Source organism: Cebus imitator, unplaced genomic scaffold (assembly GCF_001604975.1).
Source record: "Cebus imitator isolate Cc_AM_T3 unplaced genomic scaffold, Cebus_imitator-1.0 Scaffold106, whole genome shotgun sequence".
Taxonomy (NCBI): Eukaryota; Metazoa; Chordata; class Mammalia; order Primates; family Cebidae; genus Cebus; species Cebus imitator.
In genome coordinates this window covers 63,757-89,575 of record NW_016107421.1, presented here as the reverse complement: position 1 = coordinate 89,575, position 25,819 = coordinate 63,757, and the positions used below count along the sequence as shown (strand labels likewise).

The 25,819-nt window shown below is 55.4% G+C and overlaps 2 protein-coding genes across 3 annotated transcripts in view; one reads left to right on the top strand and one right to left on the bottom strand.

Moving 5' to 3' along the window:
* The window catches only part of NGEF (neuronal guanine nucleotide exchange factor), a 46,060-nt gene extending 39,260 nt beyond the window's left edge, over positions 1 to 6,800 (top strand). The window contains exons 8-13 of the mRNA XM_017537674.2: positions 489 to 578; positions 1,675 to 1,838; positions 2,347 to 2,502; positions 3,500 to 3,579; positions 4,303 to 4,407; positions 5,826 to 6,800. Of these exons, the coding sequence (XP_017393163.1) occupies positions 489 to 578; positions 1,675 to 1,838; positions 2,347 to 2,502; positions 3,500 to 3,579; positions 4,303 to 4,407; positions 5,826 to 6,016 (786 nt within the window). The 3' untranslated portion in view covers positions 6,017 to 6,800. The remainder of the gene's footprint in view (positions 1 to 488; positions 579 to 1,674; positions 1,839 to 2,346; positions 2,503 to 3,499; positions 3,580 to 4,302; positions 4,408 to 5,825) is intronic.
* A 2,268-nt stretch (positions 6,801 to 9,068) lies between these two features.
* SNORC (secondary ossification center associated regulator of chondrocyte maturation) lies at positions 9,069 to 15,617 on the bottom strand. 2 transcript variants are annotated; one of them, XM_017537676.2, is made up of 3 exons: positions 15,493 to 15,617; positions 9,328 to 9,510; positions 9,069 to 9,223 (listed from the first exon to the last, which is right to left on the bottom strand). In XM_017537676.2, exons 1-3 carry the CDS (start codon positions 15,563 to 15,565, stop codon positions 9,114 to 9,116), a joined length of 366 nt encoding a protein of 121 aa, XP_017393165.1. In that variant the 5' UTR covers positions 15,566 to 15,617; the 3' UTR covers positions 9,069 to 9,113. The 2 variants fall into 2 exon arrangements, with proteins under 2 accessions (XP_017393165.1, XP_037597707.1); XM_037741779.1 differs by lacking the exon at positions 15,493 to 15,617 and having other exon boundaries at positions 9,328 to 9,870.
* Positions 15,618 to 25,819: the final 10,202 nt, after the last annotated feature.

Below are 25,819 nucleotides of genomic sequence, written 5' to 3'. Positions count from 1 at the left end.
TCATTGATGTGCCCTGACTGAGAGCCTGTGGCGAGCCTGGCCCCGTGCCAGGCCCTGTGTGTCAGTATGGAGTTTTCTTTCTTCAGAACGAGTCCTCAGGAGTCCCAGGAAGTGTGGAATTATTAGGTCCCTTGGTGCCTGGGCTGCCTCCCAGGAGGGTGTGGGGAGAACAGCCCGGAGCCTTGCTGGTCCTTCCCGCCTGCAGAGGAGGAGGGATGCCTCATGCATGTGTTTTCTGGAGTTTGCTTCCTACCAAGGGCAAGGCAACTTTCTCCACTGGGACTAACAGGTTTTCCCACTCGCCTTTGTCCCACGAGGCACTAGAAAGAGGAGCTCCAGCCCAACAGAGACTGGCCGGCCGGCCTCAGCTGTGGGCACAGTGCCTGGTCACAGTGGCCACTCAGCCCTTTCTGGAGCCTGAGCCAACAGAAGGAAGGGGCTGGGACAGTTGGCTGTGGTGGCCTGATGTGCCCTCCTTCTTGTCCCAGGTGGTGAAGGCGTGCAACGAGGGTGTCAGGAAAATGAGCCGCACGGAGCAGATGATCAGCATTCAGAAGAAGATGGAGTTCAAGATCAAGGTGAACCGGAGAGACTGGTGTGAGCCTGTGCCCCGAGCCCCGCCCTAGCGGCGTAGATCACTGGGCCTGGCTGGCCTTGCTTAGGTCCTTGGTCACTGGCCACGCTTAGGTCTCCCTGGCCCCCTGACCTCCCCAGCTGAAGCCACCCTGCCTGCTGCCAGGCATCAAACACCATCATGGTGGCCCAGACCTGTCTCCTGAGAGACGGGAGTGTGGGGCTGGTGTGCAGCCAGAGGGACGAGGGGTGTGGATCCCGCTCTCACCTGCCGGCTGCATGGCCTTGAGCAGTCAGTTTACATGGAGGGTGTGGTGGGGGCTACTCCAGGGATTCTCAAACCAGGAGGCTCTGGCAGTTACCAACCTCCCTGAAACGTTACAGAAAACTTCAGGGACTCGTGAGCTCCTCAGGGCCCCTGCGGCCAGAGTTTCTGGGAACTTGGGCACATCAGCACACTGTGCCCACAGAGGGTCCCTAAGGTCAGGCTTGGTTTGGGAGCTGAGCTCCACTCAAGGAGGCAAAGGTCGTCTTCTGGGCATCCCATGTCGCCGGGTGCCAAGTGCCTGCCCTGAGCCTTATCATCCGCCGAGTGACTGTTCAGCTGCAGGCCTGGCCTCCTTACCCCATGAGTCCCATTCTTTCCTCTCCACTGTGAACTCAGCCCCTTCTCTGATTCTGCATCCAACAGGCAGAGCTTGGTGGGGGCAATGATGGCAGATACCAGCCGCCACACCCACAGGCACACACGGTGTCCACACAGCAGTGCACACACACACACGTCAACAGCGGTGCACACACGCACACACACTTGAAGCTCACATGGGGGTGCACAGAACACAGTCCACACACAGAGACACAAATCCACATGCACAAAAGCACATGCAAAACACACTCATGCCCACAGGAGTGCACATTCACACACACACAGCCCCGCCATCTCTCTGCATCCATCCAGAACTCCGCCATTCCCCCCACTTGTGCCTCATGTGTCGGGGCCCTGGGCAGGCGTCAGGGAATGTGACAGATGCAGCACCGGGGGCGTGTCCTGGAGAGGAACATTATGGGCACGGCCCGCCTGATGCCCTCTCTCCGCCACAGTCCGTGCCCATCATCTCCCACTCCCGCTGGCTGCTGAAGCAGGGTGAGCTGCAGCAGATGTCGGGCCCCAAGACCTCCCGGACCCTGCGGACCAAGAAGCTCTTCCACGAAATTTACCTCTTCCTGTTCAACGACCTGCTGGTGATCTGCCGGCAGATTCCAGGGTGAGTCAGGGCCCAGGGTGACAGGTGCTCTGCTGGGCAGAGGAACGTGTTGGGCGTTGGGTCTGATTATGGCCTGGGTGTAGCGGGGATCGGGACAGAGCTTGGGCTTTTGGGTCACGTTTAAAGGTCTGCTCTGCTGTGGCCCAGGTTTGGGCCTTTAGCCAAGGTGGTTTCACTTCCCTAAGCCTCAGTTTCCCCTCCTGTAAATCAGGGGTTTTACTCCTAGGGCTGTGAAGGGTCCAGCGTCTGATACATAGTGAGCGCTCAGCAGGGCAGCCATGGTGGGGTCGTCAGCGTTGGCAGGACCGTGGTGCTGTCCATTGTCAGCACCTGGGATGGGTCACCCTTTTGGGGTGTGGGAGACAGGCGTTCAGGTGGGAGCTTCGGAAGGAAGTGAAGATTGGCCAGCGCTGTGGAGCCAGGCTCGCTGGCCTGCCAAGTGGGGCTCTCCTGGGACTCCCACAGCCTCCTTGGGGCTGACACACCTGCCCTTCTCCCTGATCTCCAGAGACAAGTACCAGGTATTTGACTCAGCCCCTCGGGGCCTGCTGCGCGTGGAGGAGCTGGAGGACCAGGGCCAGACGCTGGCCAACGTGTTCATCCTGCGGCTGCTGGAGAACGCAGACGACCGGGAGGCCACCTACATGCTAAAGGCGACCTCTCAGTGAGTGTCTCGCCGTCGCATGCCCGGTGGTGGCACCTTTCGGTGTGGCCTTGATGCTCATAGGTCTGTCTCCAGGTGGAACAAGGCACCACGCACGCCCCTCGTGGGGCTGACCTGGCCGTCCTTCCCATCCAGACCCTGCAGCAGTGCTTTCTGTGAGGCCTCTGGGGGTGGCTGCAGTTTCGTGGGTGCGTGTACCTGCGTGTGCATGTATGCGTGCGTGCGTGCGTGCGTGCGTGCGTGTGTGTGTGTGTGTGTGTGTGTTTTCCCTTGGGGCTTCAGATTCCGGGTGAGTCCCTCTTTTTGGATGGGCTGTTTTAGAATCCCCAGTCAGGCTGAGTAGGGAACTACCATCCTCCTCCCCCTGCCTGCCCACTTGCTGTGTGGCCTTGAGCTCATCTCTTCACCTCTCTGAACAGCTGGGACCCCTGCCCGGCAGGCCTAGGCCCCCCAAGAGGGACAAGCAAGCTAAGTGTGGGGAGAGACGCTCTGCAGGCCCTGAGCCTGGAACTCCCTCGGGGCCTGCTGAGCTGAGGCTCCACTCTCCTGCTGCGGGCCCGAAGCTGCCCCTCACCCACAACTCACCAGATAGCCTCCCCTGCCCAGACCTGAGGCTGCAGCTAACATGGACCAGGGCAGGACCCGTGGGGATGAGAAACTGTGGCTTCGGTGGCGTGGCTGTGGCCAAAGAGTGTGCTCTTGTGCATTACCTGGTGGGGGCCGTTACCTTTCGGGCTCACCCTCACGGCCTGACTTTGGAAAGCCTCACACGGGAACATCATGGGGGCACTCCCTTGTCCCTCTGTGGGTTCCTGTGTGTGTCAGACCCTGGACCAGTCCATTTCTGTGGCTCTCCCGAGCCGTCCCTGGGGTGGGCTCAAGCGGTGCTCGGGACAGTGGCTGCGGATCCGAGGGGCAGCTAGCTGGGAAGCCTGGCGCACATCTTGGGGGCCGCTGTTGCTCTGCAGTTGGGGCACTGTCCTCTTCCCTGTGCCAGGAGTGAGATGAAGCGCTGGATGACCTCACTGGCCCCCAACAGGAGGACCAAGTTTGTTTCATTCACATCCCGGCTGCTTGGTAAGTCACCCGTGGGTAAGGGGCCGCCATGTGTGCTTGGGCCGGCCCTGCCTGCTGCCGCCTGCACGCGTGCGCTTGCTTGGAGGGAGCTCTCCCTGAGCGGGCCGTCACGGAGGCCCGCATGGGCCCCCAGGCACTGCTTCCAGTGGAAACAGTACTAGCCAGGAACCTGACATGCCCACGTTGTACGAATATTAGACGGGCCTTAAGTGACAGGTGCCACAAAGTCACCAGGAGGAATTTGGACCAAACTCCAGTGCTATTTTAGGGTTGCCAGGTGCCCAAAAAGCTTATTAAATACAAAAATGCCAGGCGCAGTGGCTCACGCCTGTAATCCCAGAACTTTGGGAGGGCGAAGTGGGTGGATCACCTGAGGTCAGGAGCTTGAGACTAGCCTGGCCAACATGGCGAAACCCCATCTCTACTAAAAATACAAACATTAGCCGGGCGTGGTGGTGCATGCCTGTAGTTTCAGCTACAAAAGTTCCTTCTGAAGTTTAAACAAAGGCCACCTCACAGCCTGTTTTCATGTGTTTCTTCCCAGAACTCCTGGCTATGTTAATAATGTTTTCTCTGGAAACAAACCCTCCTCTTCCTCAGACGAGCCTTATTCAGTTGCTGTGGGAGTTTTCCCATTCTAGGCAGGGATCAGCCACGGGCTTAGTGGAGCAGGCAGGTGGGTGGCGCAGTGGTGGGGACGTGCCTGTGCCTCTTGTCCCTCAGACTGCCCCCAGGTCCAATGCGTGCACCCGTACGTGGCTCAGCAGCCAGACGAGCTGACGCTGGAGCTCGCGGACATCCTCAACATCCTGGACAAGACTGATGATGGTGAGGCCGGGACCTCCCCTTGGAGCCCCCAGGGGTGCCGCATGGAGCCCTGCCGGGCAAGGGATGAGGGGGAGGTGGAGAAGGGGATGCCACTGCTGGCTGATGGGCAGGTGGGGTGGCACCCCGCCTTGTCTCTCGCTCCCTGCGATGTTCCGCTTGGACACCTCCCGTCCTGGCTTCATTGGCCTTTCCTCGGCCGAGAGGAGGAATCATTTTTAGTACCTCCCCTGTCCTTCCCTAGAGCTGGGAGGCCCCACTGTTCCTCCTTCACAGTGGGCTTAGCCCAAGTGGTGGCTCCGTGTCCCCTTCCCCTGGCCCTGGCCTCAGAACCCCCAACACAGGGGGAGGGAGGACAACCAGGAACATCCTAACCCTGACATGACCCCGCCCCAGCTCTGTATTTGCAGCAAGCTTCCAGGTAAGCCTGTGACCCCCAGGCTCGGTACCCCATGTGGGCCAGGAAGCCGCCCCCAGCTCCTGGCTGCCCCTGCTGGTGTCATCAGAACCCAGTGGAGTTCCTCCCAGCCCCACAGAATTGAACACAGGCCCCCTTTCCTTTTTCAAATCACATCCCTGTTTCTACAGTAATTGCTCCTGATCCAAATCCCCAGAGTGAGCCGCAGCATTTTCCTTCCCAGCTCCTCTCCTGCCAGGTCCCGGTAGAAGGCCTCAGGCTGTGACCTCCGGGGGAGGCCTCCTCCAGGCAGTCCCTCTTTTGAGCCCCCAAAGGCCCAGGGGCTCTCATGCCCTCTTCCCACAGAATATAACTGGCCTACTCCCCTCCCAAATGAGACCTGCAGAGGGCACGCCCCAGGCCGTTTAGCCCCCAGGTTGGGACACACTACAGGTCAGCTGCAGGCTCTGAGCAAAGACCTGGAGGTCTCCAGAGAAGGGGAGGGGTGGAGAAACGGCAGGGAGAAGCCAGGTGACGCTGCGACTCCTGGCACTGCCAGTTTGCGATGGGCCCTCTCCGCTGACCATGCCGGCCGTCGGGAGGCCACACCTGGGAGGATCTGCCCAACAAGAGGTGGATGACACGTCCAGGCGGCCACCCGCGTGCTCAGCTGCCACCCCCACCGGCCCCTTGAGCACCTCCAGCTTTTTGGAGCGGCCCTTGGGGTCTCCTGGGCTCGGTAGGGTAGCATAGAATTGCTGAGGGTCCCAGAGTGGGTTCCAAGTCAACGTGGAACTGCGTGGGACGGAGCAGGCCTCGTTCTGCGCAGGTGCCCACGTACCTCCCAGCTTATGGAGGTGAATCCAGTCTCGGCAGAGGTGTGCAGAGCCCCTGCCTTTCAGGAAAGGCCAGCTGGACCCCCTAGTGTCCCACACACAGATGGGGGCTGGGCTGGAAAGGAGCCTCTGTGCAGCCCCTGCCCTGCAGGAGCGCCTGACCCTCCCTCCCTCCCCTCCCTGCACAGGGTGGATCTTTGGCGAGCGTCTACACGACCAGGAGAGAGGCTGGTTCCCCAGCTCCATGACAGAAGAGATCTTGAATCCCAAGATCCGGTCCCAGAATCTCAAGGAATGCTTCCGTGTCCACAAGATGGATGACCCTCAGCGCAGTCAGAACAAGGACCGCAGGAAGCTGGGCAGCCGGAATCGGCAATGACCCCCGCTCAGGGGGCAGGGCCTGCAGGCGACCCCGACAGAAGGTGGGGGGCTCTGGGAAGCACAGGCCAGCGCCTCCCCAGGTGGCACGATCTGGCTTCGGGTGCCCGGGCTTCATCCCTGCCGACACAGTGAGTGCTCACGTGTCTTGGACCCTTGCTCGAAAACCGGATAAAGGGTGCCCACGCCTCTCCTGATGCATTTGTAATCAAGAAGGTTTCAGCAGTATTACGCCACCCCCCTCGTGCCTCTGAGGGGGTAGAAGGGAGTGGGCACACTCCAGGGCCTCCCCAGCCCCTGGCCCCAGGGTCTGGAAGAGGCTGCCAACCCAGAGTGTCCCTGTGGGAGGCAGGCAGAAGGTGACAATTGACATGATCTCCTGCACGCGTCCTCCTCTACCTTGGAAGCAGTTAGAATCCACCGGGCACAGGTGGGGCCGCCCTTGCCTGACGGAGCTTGATGAGCAGCCCTTGGTCTCTGGTTCACAGGACTGAGAGCCCAGCCGCCTCTGTCCACCCCTCCCCGGGCCTCTGCCAGCCTCTGGCTGCACGGTCAGGCCCTGCTCCACACAGGCCTGCCAGAGCTTGGCTGGGGACCCCTCCCGCCTCTGACTCCCTGATGGCTGGATGTAACTTGTGTCTTCTGGTCCCTTAAGGAGCCCAGGTGTTTTAAGGAATGAATTGGCCACTGCATCTTGTATCGATTATGGTTCTGAGAAAAGCAAATATCACTTTTGGCTGCATTAAAAGAAGCATCATATATAAAATAAAGGAGATGAAGGTCTACTCTTTATTGCCCTGGTACACAAAGGAAGGCGGTGTTTGGTTCCAGGCAGGGAGAGAGGAGCACCCCTTCAAGGCCAGTGGAGGCTTCTCCGAAAGGAGGGGCTTGAGGAGGTTTCCAGAGCAGCGGGGAGCAGTTGGGCTTCACCTCAGCATGGGAGTGGATTTGGGCTACACTTGTAGACTCCAGAAACAGAAGGGACTGTTTGGGGGAGCTGCGGATGCCCCTCTGCTGCAGTGGCAGTGAGGACATAGCTTGGGAAGGCCACGGAGGCCGTGAGGTGTCCCTGGTGGGGGCCCTACAGGGGATCTAAGCACAGGCGTGGGGCTGGGACTTCTGCACGACCCAGACACAGGCCTTAGGCCCTTCACACCTTCCGTTACCCAGAGCTGCAGCCCCTCCCCTTGCCCCAGCTCCGTCCCAGCGTGTTGAGGGGTCCTGTGTGTCCAGGACCACGCTCTCTGCCAGGACCGTTTCCCTGCTCGCCGGAACAGGCCTTTGATTTAGATCCAGTGGACTCTGTAGTGTCTTCCCACAGGCCACAGCAGGGTGCTTGGCAGTCCTGAGACCTCAGAGCCTCTGAGAATCAGGGATGCACAGGTGTGACACTGGTTCCACCAGCGAGGGAGTGCCCCCTGGTCCCCGTGACAGGCTCGTGATGCACCCCTTGGTGGGGAAGTGATTGCAGAGTGGGGAAAGAGGGGGCCATCTCTGATCCCTGGAGGGGAGGGTCGGGAAGGAGTGGGTGGCCATTGGTCCCTGTGCTTTGTGATGCAGTTGAGTTGGATCATCTGCTGTAATGATGGCTTTGGTTACTCGAAGTTATGTGAGATGAAACAAGTTAACCGATTAGGAAAATAGGCCCATTTCATAGCACTCCTTTATAAGCAGAATCGTTTAGAGGTGTGTTTTGGGGAGACCAGTGGAGTCGGAAACTGTTAACAAAGACTCGGCTGAGGTCTTGGCCCCATGCCCCAGTGTGTGAGAGATGCCTGGACACCGCCTGGGCTCCTCGAGTGTCCAGAGGGAAAAGTCATGGCAGAAAATGGTGCCATGGGGAGCTCAGTCACGCCAAAGAGGCCAAAATAGCTGCTGGAGAAAATAGTTTTTTAAAAGAGAGGAGCAGCTTGCCCTCCAGCAGCATCCCACTCTGGAATCTCCAGATGCATTAAGCTGCCCTCAAGGGGTCTGCTGGCTTCCAAACTGTCCCGGGGCCCGGGGGACTGGGGTGGGGACCAAGTTCCCACTTCCCTGCTAAGCTGAAGGTTAAATGATCACAGGATCAAAGTTCACATCTCTAAATGCTTTCGAGGTGGGGACCGTGGGCCAGGCGGTTCCTCATTCACTCCTCCCCCACGCTCTGCGGGTGAAGTGGGGTGAGTGGACCTGGGAAAGCCGTTTTCTCTCCCTGAACAGACGAACCCTCGGCGTGGCGGCTGCCGGCTCGGCCCAGCCAGGCCCGGGGGTGAGCGTGGGAAGCAGGGCGGGCAGCGCCTGGAGTCTGCCGTCGACTCATCCCGCTCCCGGGGCTCCCTGGGCAGCGGGGTTCCCGGAGGGCCTGGGGCTGCGGGTCTGAGCCCGCGGGTGGGGCCCTTGCTGTGGGGCCCAGAGTCACAAGACGTCCCCCAAAATAACGCGCCTCTGGCTGGAAGCGCCGACGCCGCCGCCCTCCCCCAGCCCGGCCTCAGGGAGCCGCAGGCCTCGGGGTCTCCGTCGGCCTTTCCAACTCTCGCGCTTCCCTCCTCACGGAACGTTCTGGACCTCAGCGGAGCGGAATGGAGGCCAGGCCTTGGGGAGCGCGGTGAGCGCAGCGAGCGCCACGGCCCGGGCCCAAGCAGGGGAGGCGGCGCTGAGAGAACTGGCCGCCCGTGGCCCCGGCCGTGACCGTGCACCCGACCGGGCTTAGAGCGCCGGCCGCACACCAGCTCGGTCACCCTGGCGGCCCCGGTGCACGCGCACCGCGCGCTCACGCGGCACTCCAGCCGTGGTGCACGCGGATGCCGAGCGGTGCGGTCCTGCGCGCGCTCACGTGCACGCCGCACGCACCCGTGCTCCAACTGGCCGTGCGCTCACGCTCACGCGAGCCCCTGCGGGGAGTGAGGGCGCACCGCTGGCCCCGCGCGCGCTCACGACGACCACCCTCGCCGCCCCACGCGCGTGCACGACGCCTGCCCTCACTACCCCGCGCGCGCGCACCCCGACCTGCGCGCTCGCCTGCGCCCTCACGCTCTGGCACACCTGCACGCGCGGACACACGGGCGCGCCGGGAGTGCAGCCGATTCGCGCCGCGGCCGGGCGCGGCCCCTTTATTGGCTTCAGGAGGCGGAAAACTTTCTCAGCGCGACGACCACGAGCGCCAGCACCACGCAGGTGGCCAGCAGGGCGGCGATCACGATGGCCGCGATGGCGCCGGGCCCCAGCGACCCTGCGGAGGACGGAGGACCGTGTCACTCGCCGGCCCCCGCCCCGGCCGGCCCTCCTCCCCGCGCTCCCGCCCCTCCTTCTTACCCGCCCCTGCCCCGCCTGTACCGCCGCTCTGGTCCAGCCGCTCCTGCGCGGTGCTGTCCTCGGGTCCTGGCGCGGCGGTGGGGGCTGGGGGACCGGTGTCCACGGGCTCCCGGCCGGGGCTGGTGCTCTCCACAGGGCCTTCTCCCGACGGCAGCTCGGCGGGCTCGTTCCACAGCGTGGGCACAGGCTCCTGCGGACCCTCATCTGCAAGGCCAAGGAGAGGCGTTCGGGCCCCAGGTGACAGGGCCGACAGGACGTGACCCCCACCTCTAGGTTAAGCAAGTTGCATGTGGCGCTGTGTGAGAGGTCTGGGCCCAGCGCTGCACTGGCCCTCTCATTTCCCAGGCAAGGCAGCTTCGAAATCGCCTCCCAAAACCAGGAGACCGCATGCCTGTCACCCCACAGTGGCTTCTGGGGCCAGGCTGCCCCAGAAGAGGGAATAAGGGCCTCAGAAGGCCATGAGAACGCTAGGCTGGCAGCAGAGGCAGGGAACATGGGCCCAAGCCCTGAAATCCTGGGCAGGGGCTTGGCCTATTCAGCTGAACTGCAGGGCTGTGTGGGCCTGGGTGAAGTGACACTTGTGAGGGTTCCCTCCCCACAGGGCAGACGACACAGCAGCCTTCATCCTGGGAAGAGGCTGCTATCCATGGGGGCTCCACTGCTGCAGGGAGTGGGAGGAGAGGCCCATGGGGAACCCTAGGGGCACAGGCACTCCGCTTCCCTGCCTTGGCCCCACCCTGCACCAGGTGTGGGGCCCACAGGGCACAGGCCCAGCCGGGGCCTCTGTAGCCTAAGAAGCTGAAGCCAGTGTGTTGGTGCCTCCTGAAGAGCAGGGCTGGTGGGTGGGCAGGAGTGCCTGGTCAGTGTAAGGGAGGTGCCCCCCCAAAGCCCTTCTCTGCCCATAGGGTTGGGAGTTAGCAAAATTTAGGGTACCCAGGGACCAGAGAGCAGGAAGGAGACATTCTCAGGTCCCACAGAAAGCACAGGCTGAGACACCTGCATGGTAACAGGGCCCTGTGCCCTCACCAGCCAGCCCACCCCAGTTGTCCTCCCCCTCCCACCACCCCAGCCCTGGGCCATTCTTCCCGGACAACCAGACAGGAGGCCCCAGAAACACTGGAAAGCTCAAGATGGGGCTGGTTGGCTGGCTCTTGGCCTCTCCAGCCCAGCCAGACCAGCGGACATCACAGTGTTAGCAGGGCAGGGCCTGCCCATGCCCTAATCTCTCAGCATTTTGTGGTTTTTTTGTTGTTGCTTTTTTTTTTTTTTTTTTTTTTTGAGATGGGGTCTTGCTCTGTGGCCCAGGTTGGAGTGCAGTGGCGCAATCTCAGCTCACTGTGACCTCCACCTGTGGGACTCAAATAATTCTCTTGCTTCAGCCTCTCAAGTAGCTGGGATTACAGGCGCTTGCCACCGTGCCTGGCTAATTTTGTATTTTTACTAGAGATGGGGTTTTGCCATGTTGGCCAGGCTGGTTTTGAACTCCTGACCTCGGGTGATCTGCCCTCGTTGGCCTCCCAAAGTGCTGGGATTACAGGTATGAGCCACAGTGGCAGGCCTCGTGCCCTCATCTCAACTAGGATAGAGACTGTGATCCAGACACCCGACCCTCAAGCAGATCCCTAGGATGAGCTGGGGGTGTCCCGACATCTCTCTTTGACTCCAGCTACTCTGGTGTGGGAACTGCATCTATCTCCATTTCAGAGACAAGAAAACCAAGGTTTGGGGAAGTCAGATGCCGCGGTGGTGAGCACTGCAGGTGAAGACTTGGACAGTTGCAGGAGCGGTTGTGCTGCCCAGAAACTGGGCAGGAGGCTGCCGTTGTGCCGACAGGTCACACAGGCCAGCCTGCAACCCTAGGGTACCTTTTGTCCCTGCGGGTTCCATCGCTGAGCGCTGGGGCATGGGCACAGAGTCAAGCCAGACACATGCCCTCCTCCTAGGCTCGCCAGCACCCAGAGAGGAGGATGCTCAAGAAGACACAGGTCCTTCCAGGGTTTTCCGGCCAACTGTGTCCATCTAGGGCAAACTCGCAGAAACATCAGCCCACCCAGACTCAGCATCAGTCAGAATAACTGGGCCTTCCCAAATGTCACAGTCAGGAAAATCAAAGAAAGGCTGAAGGTTCCAGATCAGAGACTAGGGAGACAGCTCAGTGCAAGGTGTGTTCCTGGACGGGGAGGAACGGGCCTGTGATTGGAGACGCTGGGGTCTGTTGGTGAAGTTTGAACAGGGTGTGGCTTAGGACGCCTTCAGTACTCATTTCCTGGCTTTCATAGCTGACTCTGATGTGTAAGAGAATGTCCTTGTTCTTCGGATGAATTTAGGGGCAAAGGAGCATGACTCCTGCAACTTACTCTCAAATAACTCAGCGTTCAGATAGAAAGAGGATTCAGCAATGTGGCAAAATGCTGGCAGTTGGCAAGACTAGCTAGATGGCCCCCTGGAGTTGATTGGATTATGTGTGCAACTTTTCTGTAAACCTAAAATCTTTCCACAATAAAATGTTAGCAGGACCTGGCTTCCTGGGCCTCTCGGTTGCCAGCCTCGGCTCTGAGACTCGGCTTGCTGACCTTTCAGCTGACCTACCACATTCCCCAGGTCTGGCCCAAGGCAGAACCCCTTTCCAGAAAAGACCTCTGGCAGGAGGACCCGGGGATGGAAGGCCCATTGGCCCTCACCTGGGGGAGGCTTCCCTCCCGAGGGGCCCAAGGACTGTGGCACTGGTGTCTGTCAGCCTCCCGCCAACCTTGAAGCCCACCCTGAGAGGAAGGGGTGGTGACCCAGCCAGGCCTCCCATGTCTCAGCCTGAGAGGCAGGCGTCTGCAGCCTCGCAGCCTCCATGGAAGGCCCCAGGCCTCCCAGGTGTGCTTGCCTCAGGCTTCTGGGGGCTGGGCAGGAAAAAGGCCTGAGTGTGCCCACCGCCTGGCAGGCGCCAGGATCTAGGCTTACCGACTACCTGTCTCCCCAGAGAAATGGACAAATGACATACCCGAGGCAGACCGACAGGCAGGCACCTCCCTGCATCTAGAGGCCGCTACAGGGCTGCTGGGTACCAGGCTCAGCTGACGCTGGTGGCATCTGTGGGAATCACCCCTGAGCTCAGGACGAGGAGTGGCAGGGCTCAGTCCCAGGGCCAGCCCAGCAGTGGTGAGCCGCCACCCTTGAGGGTGCCCTCTGAGCAGGGCAGTGGGGAGCTCCACTCCAGCCCTGTCCCCGTCTGTCTCCCGTGTCCCAGCCTCTGTCTGCTGCCCCCAGCACCAGACACACCTGCCCCAGCCTCCTCCCACTGTACACAGCCCCCTCCTGCCAGCCAGGCCGTGAAGCTTTCTAATCGGGAGGGCTGGGGCCTGTCCTTGCTCCCTCAGGCTCTCACCCTGGGGCCCCAGCAGCTGGACTTCATGTCCCAACTCCACCTTCCTGGCCTGTGAGGTGGGGGTTCAGGCTATGCGGTCAAGCATCTTCCACAAGGAGGTAACTGCGAACATCAGCATCTTCAGCTGCTGCCCCTGGCCTGGGGCACTCTGGACACAGGCCCAGTTGCTATGTGTCTGCAGCCGCTGGCCGTCCTGTCACAGGAATCCCTCACAGCTGGCCCAGGACCTATGTGCACCCAAGCAGCCAGGGCCCCAGGGGCCACCAGCTTCCTGCCAACCTAGGCTGGTGCCCAAGTGGCAGACACACGTGTTCATGATGACAGCCTGTACTCAGCCACCGAGCCACCAGGAAAAAGGGTGCCACTGCCGGGGAGGGGCCGAGGCATTTCTTATCCTCATCTGTTTCTAGAATTTACTCCAGTAAGAAGGGAAAGCACAGCTGAAAGGTAATTCCCATCCTCCCCCAAATCTATCCTTTTGGGAAGTCCAGAGCAGAGCAGTCAGTTTCCTAGCAGGAGTCCTGTCTGGGAGGGCAGAGATGGGGCGGGAGCGAAGGTGTGGAGGACGGAACTCATGGCATGCTGGGCGAGCAGTGAACAGGCCAGGGGGACAGAAGTGAGGGTGGCAAAGGGGTGGGGCCACGGAGGACCCTGAGAAAGTTCCATCTGCCTGGGCGGTAATAAGGCCCAGACTCCATTGATCGGAATTAGTTCTGTGGTATGACTAGGCACTCTGACCCAGGGAAGCAGGGGTCTGGTGGCACTGCCACAGGCCTGGGCACCACGGGCTCTCTCCCAGCCACACTGGCCCCAGCCGCCCTGCCTTTCAGTAAATAAGTTTGTTCTGACCACAGGGCCCTGAGGCTAGGCGCCGCCACTCACAGACACTCTTTGTGTGGGCCATGAAGGGCCTTTTCATCCCTGCCCTGGCCTTCGGCCCACTAAGCCCAGCCTGCTCCCACCTCAGGAGCTGAGGCCACAGGCCCCGACGGGGAGGGCCTTTGCCTCGGATGGGGCCTGGGCCTTAGCCCACGAGGCTGCTCCTTCCCTTCCTGTCTGCCACAGGACCCCAGCCCACAGAGCAGAGGGCCGGGGTACACACCTGCTCAGAGCTCCCAGCCCAGGGCTGGGTACTGAGAGCCTCCCAAACGCCCCTCCCCTCAAAATGGCAAGAACAGCAGCCAGAGCCCCAGAGACCCCGGCCCCTGCCTGGGGGCCTGCCTGCTCCTGGTAGGACACATGGAGGAAAGTGGGGTGGTGAGGCCAGGTGAGGTCCTGGCTGTCCCCAAGGCATCCTGTGGTGGCAGAGAAAGCCCACCAGCCCACAGTGATTAGGGACAGTCTGGCCCGGTTACTCTGGCCGGCAGCCTGGGTGAGGAGGGTCAGCCACACAGGAGCCGGAACCTGGGCCGGAGCACAGGCAGTGCCCCCCGGCCCAGCAGCCAGGAGCCAGGGCCTCCCCCTCTGCCCACACGGACCACCAGGTTGGAGAAGCAGCGTCATCCTGGTGAGGGGGGCCACAAAGATCACAGCCCCAGGATCCAAGCCAGGGAAGACACCACCGTCCCCTTTAGGTCCCTCCCCCCACTCCTGGGGACACCGCATGGCTCGATGGCGCCTCTCCCACCACAAAGGAGGCCGGCACCCTCCCAGGCTGCAGGAGGAGGCCACGGAATCTGCATTCCCCTGACGTTCACTGAGCGCTACCTGAATGCGGGGCCCATCCTGAAAGCTCCACACATCTGAACTCACAAGGCCTCACAGCCCCTTCGAGTGAGGCAGAGCGTGGCGGTGTCCCCATCCTACAGATGAGGGGAAGGTGCCGAGAGGCTGAGCACACCCCGGCCTCCAGCTCCTTCCTGGGTGTGGAGGGAGAAGCCAATAGCCCCAGGGCTCCTCGCTGTCACCCAGGCCTCCCAGGGGGTGGCCAAGGGCGTCTCCCCAGGCCTGTCGTCCCCCAGCAACCCTCCTCAGCCTGTGCTCTCATGACTGTGGTCCACTTCTGTCACCCGGCCCACAGGCACCCTTGAGAAGGCCCAGGCTGCAGGCACCTGGACACCCGCAACTGTGACACAGAGGCCAGCTGCCCTTTGGTCCAACTTCTGGCCAGCGGGAGAAAAGACCACCTGGGACTCGTCTGCGCCCTTTGTCTCTCAGGCTCTGAAGCCAGCCTGCGCTAGGTTCCCCCCCACCCCCCGCTTCCCCCACACAGGACCCCTGGGAGCCTGCCGGAGGCCTCCCTCTCATGGGACCCCAGACCCGGCCACTCTGATCTCAGCCCAGAGGTCCACGCCATTTGGCAGAGGGATCTTGGGCCTTGTGTTCTCTCTGTCTCTCTGGAACCTTTCCCTAGATGGGGACAGTACCCGGGCCTTCATTCTCTAAGGACATCACAGAAATCAGCAGGGAAGCTTTTGAAAAGTAACCAGCAAGGCTCTGCGTTCTTTGGGCCCCTCAGCTGCTTGCCCCATGCCTGGCGCCCCCGGCTGCCTCCCAGACCTGGGAGACTTCAGATTTTGAAGTGCTAGAGCAATTCCTGTGTCCCCCCAACATCAAAACATCTCTGGGCCTGCCCCCAGGTCATCCTCCCTCTTCAGAGGCCATTATCCCTGCCGCTAACGATTTCCGGAGACGTCCATCCCACACAGCGCTGCCAGCCGGTCTCACAAGAGCTTTTCGCAGAATCACCCCAAATGGCTGTCCCGTCTCCTGTGAGGGGGCTTCCTCCCCAGTGGACGTTGGAGAGTCTGGCCCCGGTTATCGGCCCTGGGAGGCTGGTGGTGGCAGAGATGGGGGCCTTCACTCCTTACCTGTGAGCACCGCAGGGGCCAGAACCCCAGAGACCAGCAGCAGCGCCATGCGCAGGGCCAGACAGGAGGCCATCCTGGCCAGGAGTGAGCACAGCGGCGGGCAGGACGCTCGGAAGACTGGGCTGGCTAACTTCAGGGCAGTGAGAAAGGCATCAAAGGGCTGGGAAAGGTTTTCATCAATGCAAACTCTGTCCTCCTGGGACACCGTGCCCGCCCCCCGCGCGCGCGCGCACACACACACACACACACAACACACACACACACACACACACACACACAGAGCAAGAGCTCACAGAACAGACACGCTTTCCTGAACCTGGGAGCAGCCCCACTCTTGGAAAGAGGAAATTGCTTGTGCTCTGTCTCTCTCCAGCCCTAACACACACACCCCCCCACACTTACTCCTGGACATCTGAAAGTGAAAGGTTTTCAAACTTTCTTATGCAAAATAATCACCCAGGGAACTTGAAACATGCAACTGCCTCTGGCCACTGTGTTTCAGCAGGGCTTGGGTAGTCCGGGAATCTGCATGTTAGTGCCGGGGCCCGGGCTCCAGGAAATTTGGCCTGAAGCAGGCAGCACTGTATACAGGCTGGACCCCACTCACCCCTGGGTTCTCCATGCCTGGCCAGGAGTAGGCACTCAGAGCTTGTTGAAGAAGCACTTTTATTTATTTATTTATTTTGAGATGGAGTTCCACTCTTGTTGCCCAGGCAGGAGTGCAGTGGCACGAACTCAGCTAACTACAACCTCCACTTCCCGGGTTCAAGTGATTCTCCTGCTTCAGCCTCCTGAGCAGCTGGGATTACAGGTATGTGCTACCATGCCCGGCTAATTTTTTGTAGTTTTAGTAGAGATGGGGTTTCTCCATGTTGGTCAAGCTGGTCTTGAACTCCCGACCTCAGGTGACCCGCCTGCCTCGGCCTCCCAAAGTGCTGGGATTACAGGCGTGAGCCACCACGCCTGGCTGAAGAAGCATATCGGGCAGCTCTAGTCTTTCCTAAAACACTCCTGTCTCCTTCTCTGCTCTCTGCTCCCCTAGACCTCTGCACACTCACAACATCCACTGGGCCTGGCTCAGAACTTGGCCCCATGGCCCACTGTGCCTCAGCAGCTCCAAGGGGCATCTAATGAGTGAGTCGGACTGAGAGTGTCAAACGCAAATCTTGACTCCACTGCCTCTCTCTCCCCTCACTCAGTCAATGGAACCCCAGTCTCCCCTCCCAGATGTCCTAGCCACACACTGAAGTCATCAGAGGTCTCTCTTTCCCTCACTCTGACATCCAAGACCTCAGAGTTCTGCCAGTGCTCCCCTTTCATACCATGGCGGTTTCCCGCTGCGATATAGGCTTGCCTCGGACCTGCTCAGCTCCCTACCCACACGCTGTTTCAGTCCACTGGCCGTGAGGAGGCTCCCCCAACAAACACACCTGATCCTGCCTCAGGCCTTTGCACGTCCCCCCTCCCTCTCCCAACAGGCAGTCCCTGTGCCCACGACCCGGCCACCCCTTGCATTCAAGCCTCAGCTTCAAGCCTCAGCTTGCTAAGTCAGCCCCTTCCCCCATCACTTCACTTTTAATTTCTTCTTAGCGTGCATATTTATATGAAATTACCTTGTACTTTTGGTTAATTTTTGGAGGAGTAATGCATATTCTATAAAGCACACAAATCTTTTTTTTGACACGGAGTTTCACTCCTGTTGCCCAGGCTGGAGTACACTGGCGCGATCTTGGCTCGCTGCAACCTCTGCCTTCCAGGTTCAAGTGATTCTCCTGCCTCAGCCTCCTGAGTAACTGGGATTACAGGCATGCGCCACCACACTGGCTGATTTTGTATTTTTAGTAGAGACGGGGTTTCTCCACGTTGGCCAGGCTGGTCTCAAACTCCTGACCTCAGGTGATCTGCCCTCCTGAGCCTCCCAAAGTTCTGGGATAACAGGTGTGAGCCACAGCACCCAGCTGACAAATCTTATGTTTATAGATTGATGAGCTTTTCTATATATACACACCTGGGCAAACACCACCCAAATCAGTAGAGATCCTTCCCAGCACAGTAGCAGAGTTCCCTGTGCCCACCCCAGTCATACTCCCAAGGTGCTCTTCCATCTTCTACCTCCATAGCTTCATTTGTCTACTCTTACTCTTGAACTTCAAAAAATGGACTCATAGGAACTCCTGTGTCTGGCTATTTTCATTCCACAGTGTCTGTGAGATTCATCCACGTTGTTGTGTGTTGCAGTAGCTCATTCATTTTTTCCTGCTGAATAGTATTCGATTACATGACTGTGCCACAGTTTACCCATTCTCTTCTCCACACCATCCATGTATTTATCCTTACCCACCTGAGTTGTTTCTAGGTTTGGGCTTTTATGATTGCAGCTCCTGTGAATATTCTTGTGCATGTCTTTTTTGTGGAGGTAGGTGTTAATTTCCCTTGGTTGAATAACTGAAGATGGAATAGCTAGGTCAAGGGTACGTACATGCTTAGATTCTCTAGCTACTGCTAAGCAGTCCCCAAAGTGTGCGTTCCAGCGTCTGCACTCATCAGCAGTTGCAGAGTTCCAGTGCCCCGCATCTTCATTCACACTAGCGATTGCCAGTCATTTTAGTCATTCTGATAGGTACGCAGTGTGTCTTATTAGAGTTTTAATTTGCAATTCTGTGACTAATAAAGTTGGCCATCTTTCCATATTTATTGGCCCCAGGAATATTCACTTTTGTGAAGGGTCTGCTCCATTTTACTTTTTATTTTTATTTTTTTGCATATTTATTTTTTAGGGTGGTCTACATCTTAAAATTTGTTTTTAGAGTTTTTGGTATATTCCAGATAAAAAATCCTTTGTCAGATATATGTAATGGTGCCTTCCGATGAAGGTTGGTTTTCTTGTCTGTCTTCACCCTGTGATTGATCAAGGAGAGTGGGGGCTTTCTGTGTTCACCAACGCAGTCCCGGAATCTAGCACCATGCCGAGCCTCACAGCAGGAACTTCATATTTCAATCCCATCAGCAGGAACTTCTGGGATACATTTAACATTGAATATTTTCTCGTTCATTTCTTGTTTTAGACTAAGTCTCACTCTATCACCCAGGCTGGATCATAGAGGCACGATCTCAGCTTACTGCAACCTCCGCCTCTTGAGTGTGCTAATCTACCTTGTGTTAGCCTGACAGACTCCATCTTGCTGAGAGCCAGACTCCATCTTAACCTCTGCCTCACCCCTCCCACCATTTCTCCCTTGAGTGCATGCCTGGGTCATGCTGCTGTGCTGGGTCATGCTGTGCTTAGAACTATAGAGGCACAAAACCATTGCAACCATATCCTGCTTGGCAAGCCCACTTGCTATTGTGAATACCCTCCTTGACTGATTGTATGACAAGTACCAAATACCCCCCTTAGTAATCAACAATCATGGGAACCCTCTGCCTCCTAGTTACTAGCCTCCTTATCTAACTTGCTTGTTCTGCTTCTGTAAATCCCGCTTCAGCTAGACTCCTCCTCCTCTACTTAAGGTATAAAAAAGAATCAGCCTTCTTCCTTGGGGCCGAGAGATTTTGGGCGTGAGCTGAGTCGATTGCTGGCAAATAGAGGACTCTCCATTGGAACTCAGAGTGTGGTACTTTCCTTCTGACTCGCTCGGTTATAACAGCGAGTTCAAGGGATTCTCCTGCCTCCTGGGTAGCTGGCACCACAGGCATGCACCACCACACCCAGCTAATTTTTGTGTTTTTAGTAGAGGTGGGGTTTCACCATATTGGCCAGGCTGGTCTTGAACTCCTGACCTCAGGTGATCCACTTGGCTCAGCCTCCCAAAGTGTTGGGATTGCAGGTGTGAGCTACTGTGCCTGGCCTTCGTTCCCTCATTTCTTAGCTTGTTTGCTCTCACCCCCTGCCCCTCTTTCTGTGCTCTGCCATATACTATAGCAAGGCCATACAGAATCAGATCCCCCATCACACTCCTGACACTCTGTTGCCAGCTGCCTGCCTGTTGGGGTCTGCCAGTGGAAGGCAGGGGCAGAAGATGGAAGGTGGGAAGGGAGATGTGACTCTGCTTCAGACTTGATGATTTCTTGGGTGGTGGCAGCAGCACTGGCTAGAGCAACATCAGTGACAAAAAGTCAGGTGGTGGTGGCTGCAGGGACAGAGACAGAAGGCTAGAAGTGTAGGCTCCTGAATCCTCCTTAAGCGGCTGGACTGTGACACCAGGAGCCTTAGTGGACAGTGTTCTGGCCTCTGAGTGATTTCTGCTCCTCAGTCCAGGGTGTTACCGATTTCCTAGTTACAGTGACTCATACCTTTTTTTTTGAGACTTTACTCTGTTGTCCAGGCTGAAGTGCAGTGGTATGTTCTCAGCTCACTGCAACCACCATCCACCTCCCAGGTGCAAGCGATTCTCCTGCCTCAGCCTTCCTAGTAGCTGGGATTACAGGTGCCTGTCACCACATCCTGCTAATTTTATTTTTAGTACAGATAGGTTTCGCCATGTTGGCCAGCCTGGTCTTGAACTCCCAATCTCAAATGATCTGCTGGCCTTGGCCTCCTAAAGTCTGGGATTATAGGCATGAGCCAACTCGCCCAGCCAAGTTTTTTGTTTGTTTTGTTTTGTTTTTTTTGAGACAGGGTCTTTCCGTTGCCCAGGCTGGAGTGCAGTGGTACAATTTTAGCTCATTGCAGCCTTGAACTCCTGGGCTCAAGCAATCCTCCCACCTCAGCCACTTGAGTAGCTGGGACTGAATAATTATTTATTTTTTGTAGAGATGGGGTCTCACTGTGTTGTGATCCAGGCTGGCTTGAATTCCTGTGCTCAAGCCATCCCCCTTGCCTCGGTCTACCAAAGCACTGGGATTACAAGTGTGAGCCCCTACGTCTGGCCTAAAGTGATTTTTTTTTTTTTTTTTGAGATGGAGTCTCATTCTGTCACCAGACTGGAGTGCCATGGTGCAATCTCGGCTCACTGCAAACTTTGCCTCCTGTGTTCAAGCGATTCTCCTGCTTCAACCTCCCGAGTAGCTGGGATTACAGGCACCCACACCATGCTTGGCTAATTTTTGTATTTTTAGTAGAGACAGGGTTTCACCATCTTGGCCAGGCTGGTTGCAAACTCCTGACCTCGTGATCTACCTGCCTTGGCCTCCCAAAATGCTGGAATTATACGCATGAGCCACTGTGCCTGGCCTAAAGTGACTGATTTTTGAGTAACCTTACCTTCTCTCTTTTGCTCCTTCAGTCCTGTAACAAATTCCTGTGTTAAATCTCTTCTGTTTGAAATACTTAAAGTGGTCTTTGTTTCCCAGTCAGACGCTGACCAGTACAGTATCATACTTGGTACTTGTAATGGCCCCAGAAAACAGACCCTCAGAGATCTGTTTCTGGCTTGAGCTTGAATGCAGTGAAGACATCACTGCCAGTGGAAAATGAGATACCGGCAATATATGGCATGTCAATATATAAATATTTGTGGTTGTTCAGCATGAAGGATCCACTGAAGACAAGATTTAAAGGATCAAGAATGCTGCACCTGACGTTTATGATGGTGATTATGAGCAAAAGGATAGTGAAGTAAATTGGCTACATTTTTTTTTTTTTGACAGAGTTTCACTCTGTTGCCCCAGCTGGGGTGCAGTGGCGCAATCTCAGCTCACTGCAACCTCTGCCTCCCAGGTTCAAGTGATTCTCTGGCCTCAGCCTCCCCAGTAGCTGGGATTACAGGTGCCCGCCACCATACCTGGCTAATTTTTTTGTATTTTTAGTAGAGATGGGGTTTCACCATATTACCCAGGCTGGTCTCAAACTCCTGACCTCAAGTGATCCACCCACCTTGGCCTCCTGAAGTGCTGGGATTACAGGCATGAGCCACCGCAAGTGGCTTAAACTGGCTACTTTTTACAGCATGTTCACAGAAAGAAAATGACAAGCTCAGGGCTTTAAATTCTAAGATCAAGGCATGATCAGAGAACAAGAGCATTTCTATGGTAGTCTTTTAAAGATCTTTTTTTCTTTTTTTTTGTAACACAAGGTCTCACTCCTATTGCCTAGGCTGGAGTGCAGTGGCATGATCTCAGCTCACTGCAGCCTCAAACTCCTGGGCTCAGGTCATTCTCCCACCTCAGCCTCACAAGTAGCTGGAACTACAGGCGCGTGCCACCATGCCTGGCTAATTTTTGTATTTTTTGTACAGACAGGGTTTCACCATGTTGCCCAGGCTGGTCTTGAACTCCTGGGCTCAAGTGATCTGCCCAACTTGGTCTCCCAAAGTGCTGGGATTACAGCTGAGGCATCACACCCAGCCAAGATTTTTTTAATTAAAAAAGTTTTCTAAAACAATTAAGACAAGTAAAAACAAAAATTGAGCTCTGGAAGAAAGGCCAAAAAAATAATGTATTCTGGAAAAGATTAAGCAAATAGCATAATTGGCAGCAAATCAGTCCCAAAATTTAATTATGCATGTTGCAGAATTACAATGTCACGGTGAATTCATAGCCTTGCCAGTTCCCTAAGGTGAAATTTAAGGCAATGATTGGAAAGGAGTGAGATCTTGAGAGTTACAGTAGAAATCTGAGGATCTTCCACCCACAAATCTTCAGGCCTCCCTGAAGCAGCAGGCGCTTCTCCCCTGTCTGAATAGCCTTTTCTTGTTTGAATAAGAATAATCACATCTGTTAAGTTCCCTTGCAAGAAAATAGGGTTGCTTCAAGGGACACACCCAGTTTAGGGTGTTGTCAAGACCCCCCCTAACAACTTCTCCTTGCCTCCATATCCAGAACTAGAATCAGGTACCAGCATTCCTAGGGAGAGGAAGCACAAAGTCTGACTTAGGAGGAAGTAAGTACAAACTAAAACTACTGTGAATTTAGACCAGCAATAAATTAGTCACTAAGTATCAAGTGAGTAAGACGTGAATTCTACTAACTTATATGAAGAGAAACCTGGTGTGGGGATGAATTCCAAGCTGTCTGACTAAACAGGCAGGATGTGAGTATGACATCAGATCAGCCCACATTATAAGACAGGAGCGTGCTGAGCGAAGCCTCACTGCAATGTTTCAGCCTAAGCATCCAGGAGCAGCCCTGTTGGCTGGCTGACCAAAACCTAGGCTCAGTAATAGCCTAGATGCAATGAAATCGAGAAGCCTAACATAATGAAGAGGGGATACCAATGGCTTAGTAAGAAGGGAGTGTTGGGTGGATTTATCTTCGGTGACTCACACATTCACCAACCCCACTAAGTTCTCAGTAGGTCCCAAAGTACACTCTATTCACTGAGGCACTGAGGGATGCATTAGTTAAGACTGGCAACTGTAAAGAGAGGTGGTGACTGTTCTTTACAGGCCAGAGTTGGTGATGGGATCACCGATTTCAGAGGAAAGGTTTGATTCTAAAGCAGCAGAGAGGGGCCAAGCAGCAGCACTGAACTGCCAGAGGCCAGGTGGATGCAAACCCTGCCATGGATGGCAAAGATAAAATGATCTAGCTGGGCGCAGTGGCTCACGCCTGTAATCCCAGCACTTTGGGAGGCCGAGGCGGGCGGATCACCTGAGGTCCGCAGTTCAAGATCAGCCTGACCAACATGGAGAAACCCCATGTTGTTTTTGTAGTTTTTGTAGAAAACTACAAAATTAGCTGGGCATGGTGGTGCATGCCTGTAATCTCAACTACTTGGGAGGCTGAGGGAGGAGAATTGCTTGAACCCAGGAGGTGGAGGTTGTGGTGAGCAGAGATTTGCGCCATTGTACTCCAGCCTGGGCAACAACAGCAAAATCCTCGTCTCAAAAAAGAAAAAAAAAAAAAAAGTTAATCTCATAAACTGTGGTGAAAAAAAAAACACGGAATTTAACTTACTTAAAAACTTAGATTCTTGGTAATATCAGTTATTCAGGAAGTAGTTATTGAGTGCAGGTCCACAAAACATGTCAAGCAAACACACGGCGACCAAAAGAAGGGTGTGGTCCCTGGCCACAGTGGATACATCCTACAAAATCAATGTAACTGCTGGACGACAGAGAGCAGTTTCTCTGTTTCAAAAAAAAAAAATGTCCTCCTTACAGAAGGTTGACTAATCAATGTAAAAGGAATGCTTGGCAAGCACCTTGGTAAATGTTCAATTAGGAATTATCAATGGGGCCGAGCACGGTGGCGCAGCCTGTAATCCCAGCACTCTGGGAGGCCAAGGCAGGTGGATCACAAGGTCAGGAGCTCAAGACCATCCGGGCCAACATGGTGTAACGCCATCTCTACTAAAAACACAAAAATTAGCCGGGTGTGGTGATGCACACCTGTAGTCCCAGCTATTCAGGAGGCTGAGGCAGGAGAATCACTTGAACCTGGGAGGTGGAGGCTGCAGTGAGCCGAGATTGCCCCCCAGTGTTCCAGCCTGGGTGACAAAGTTAGCCCTCTGTCTCGAAAAAAAAAAAAAAAAAAAAATCATCAGTGAATGTTAAATCTGTGTGGATAAAAGCTTGATGGGGAAATGTTATCTCAACAGTGTCTTCCATAAAGACAAGCATCATTACTTTGCAGTAGAGACACCTGGCAGACAGCACCTGAACCAAGTAAACAGCACCAGTGTGGCTCAGACTGACCTCATGTCTCCTGGTGTGATGGACGGAGGACTAATATCACTTCTGTAGTATTCCTGTCAAAACTGCATAATCACAATCAAATCATGAGAAAACATCAGGCGATCCAAATGGAGGGCATTCTAAAAAACAACTGTCTTCCACTCTGGTTAAGGTGTGAAAGAGTAAGACAGACTGAGGAACTGTTTCAGATTAAGGGAGACTCAAAAACATGATAACTAAATACAAAAAATGTTCATGGATGACATCCGGTGCCTTTTTGCTTTTATTAAAAATATTAGTGGCGGCTGGGCACAGTGGCTCATGTCTGTAATCCCAGCACTTTGGGAGGCCAAGGTGGGTGGATCATGAGGTCAGGTGTTCAAAATCAGCCTGGCCAACATAGTGAAACCCTGTCTCTACTAAAAATACAGAAACTTAGCTGGGTGTGGTGTTGGGCGCCTATAGTCCCAGCTACTCGGGAGGCTGAGGCAGGAGAATCGCTTGAACCCGGGAGGCAGAGGTTGCAGTGAGCCGAGATTGCACCACCGCACTTCCGCCTGGGCGAAAGTGCAAGACTCCATCTCAAAAAAAAAAGCCAAGGTGCAAGGACTGCTTGAGGCCAGGAGTTCGAAACCAAGCTAGGCAACATGGAAACACTCTGTCTCCACCAAAAAATAGTAATAATAATTAGTCGGGCGTGGTGCCATGTACCCATAGTCCCAGGTACTCAAGAGGCTGAGGTGAGAATGGCTAGGGCCCAGGAGTTCAAGGCTGCAATAAGCTATGGTCAGGCCACTGCACTCCAGCTTGGGTGACAAAGTGAGACCTTGTCTGAAAAAAAAAAAAAAATTAATGGGACAATTGGTGAAATATGAATGAAGCCTGGCTATTAACAGTACTATGGTGCCAAATTCCTAATTCTGATAACTGCATTGTGGTATGTCAGGGCAGGTCCTCATTTGGAGGAAACACACTGGGGTTCAGGAATAAGGGACATGATATATGCAAATTAGTCACAAATGGGTCATTAAAAAAAAGTTATTGTGACATTATAGTTATTGAGAGAAGATGACAGAGTAGGTATGATCCAACGTTAACAACTAGAGAACTCGGGTGAAGGTGACGTGCAAGACCTTTGTGCTGTTCTTGCAACTTAAAGTCAAATTATTTCAAAATAAAAGTAACCGTCTCCACCAAAAATTGTAACTTTTCAACTAATTACGTATCTAGGCAGTTGTCATCAAGGAATGTTTAAACTGCTACATGTAAGAGCAATAGGACTTTTATAATGGGTGAATCCACCTGATAGCAACAGAATTGATGAATTCTGACATCAGTAAAACTAGAACAAGACAACAGTGTGACTGCGATACAGAGGGAAGGGCACCACGTCACCAACAAAGGACTCCTGTGAGGCGTGGGGAAGGGAGAACCTGGTTTTAGTTAAGGCTCCAGATCTGATTAATTCACAGAAAACATGGTGAGGTGGGGAGGATGAAGAAATTGACATCAAGACACTTCTTGCTAAATCCAGAGAATATGAAATGTTCAATGAATAAATGATCCAGTTTTTCTTTTGTAGGGAGAACTGTTAAGACTAAAGGAGACTTAAAGCATATCAACCAAATGCAACGAACAGTTTTGATTTTGATTCAAACTTTGTGAAAAGACACCTTTGAGACAATCTGAAAAAGTCATCTATGGACCTGATATGACATTGCGGGTGGTTCTTTTTCTAAGATGTCCTCTGTTATATTTATTAAAATATTTAT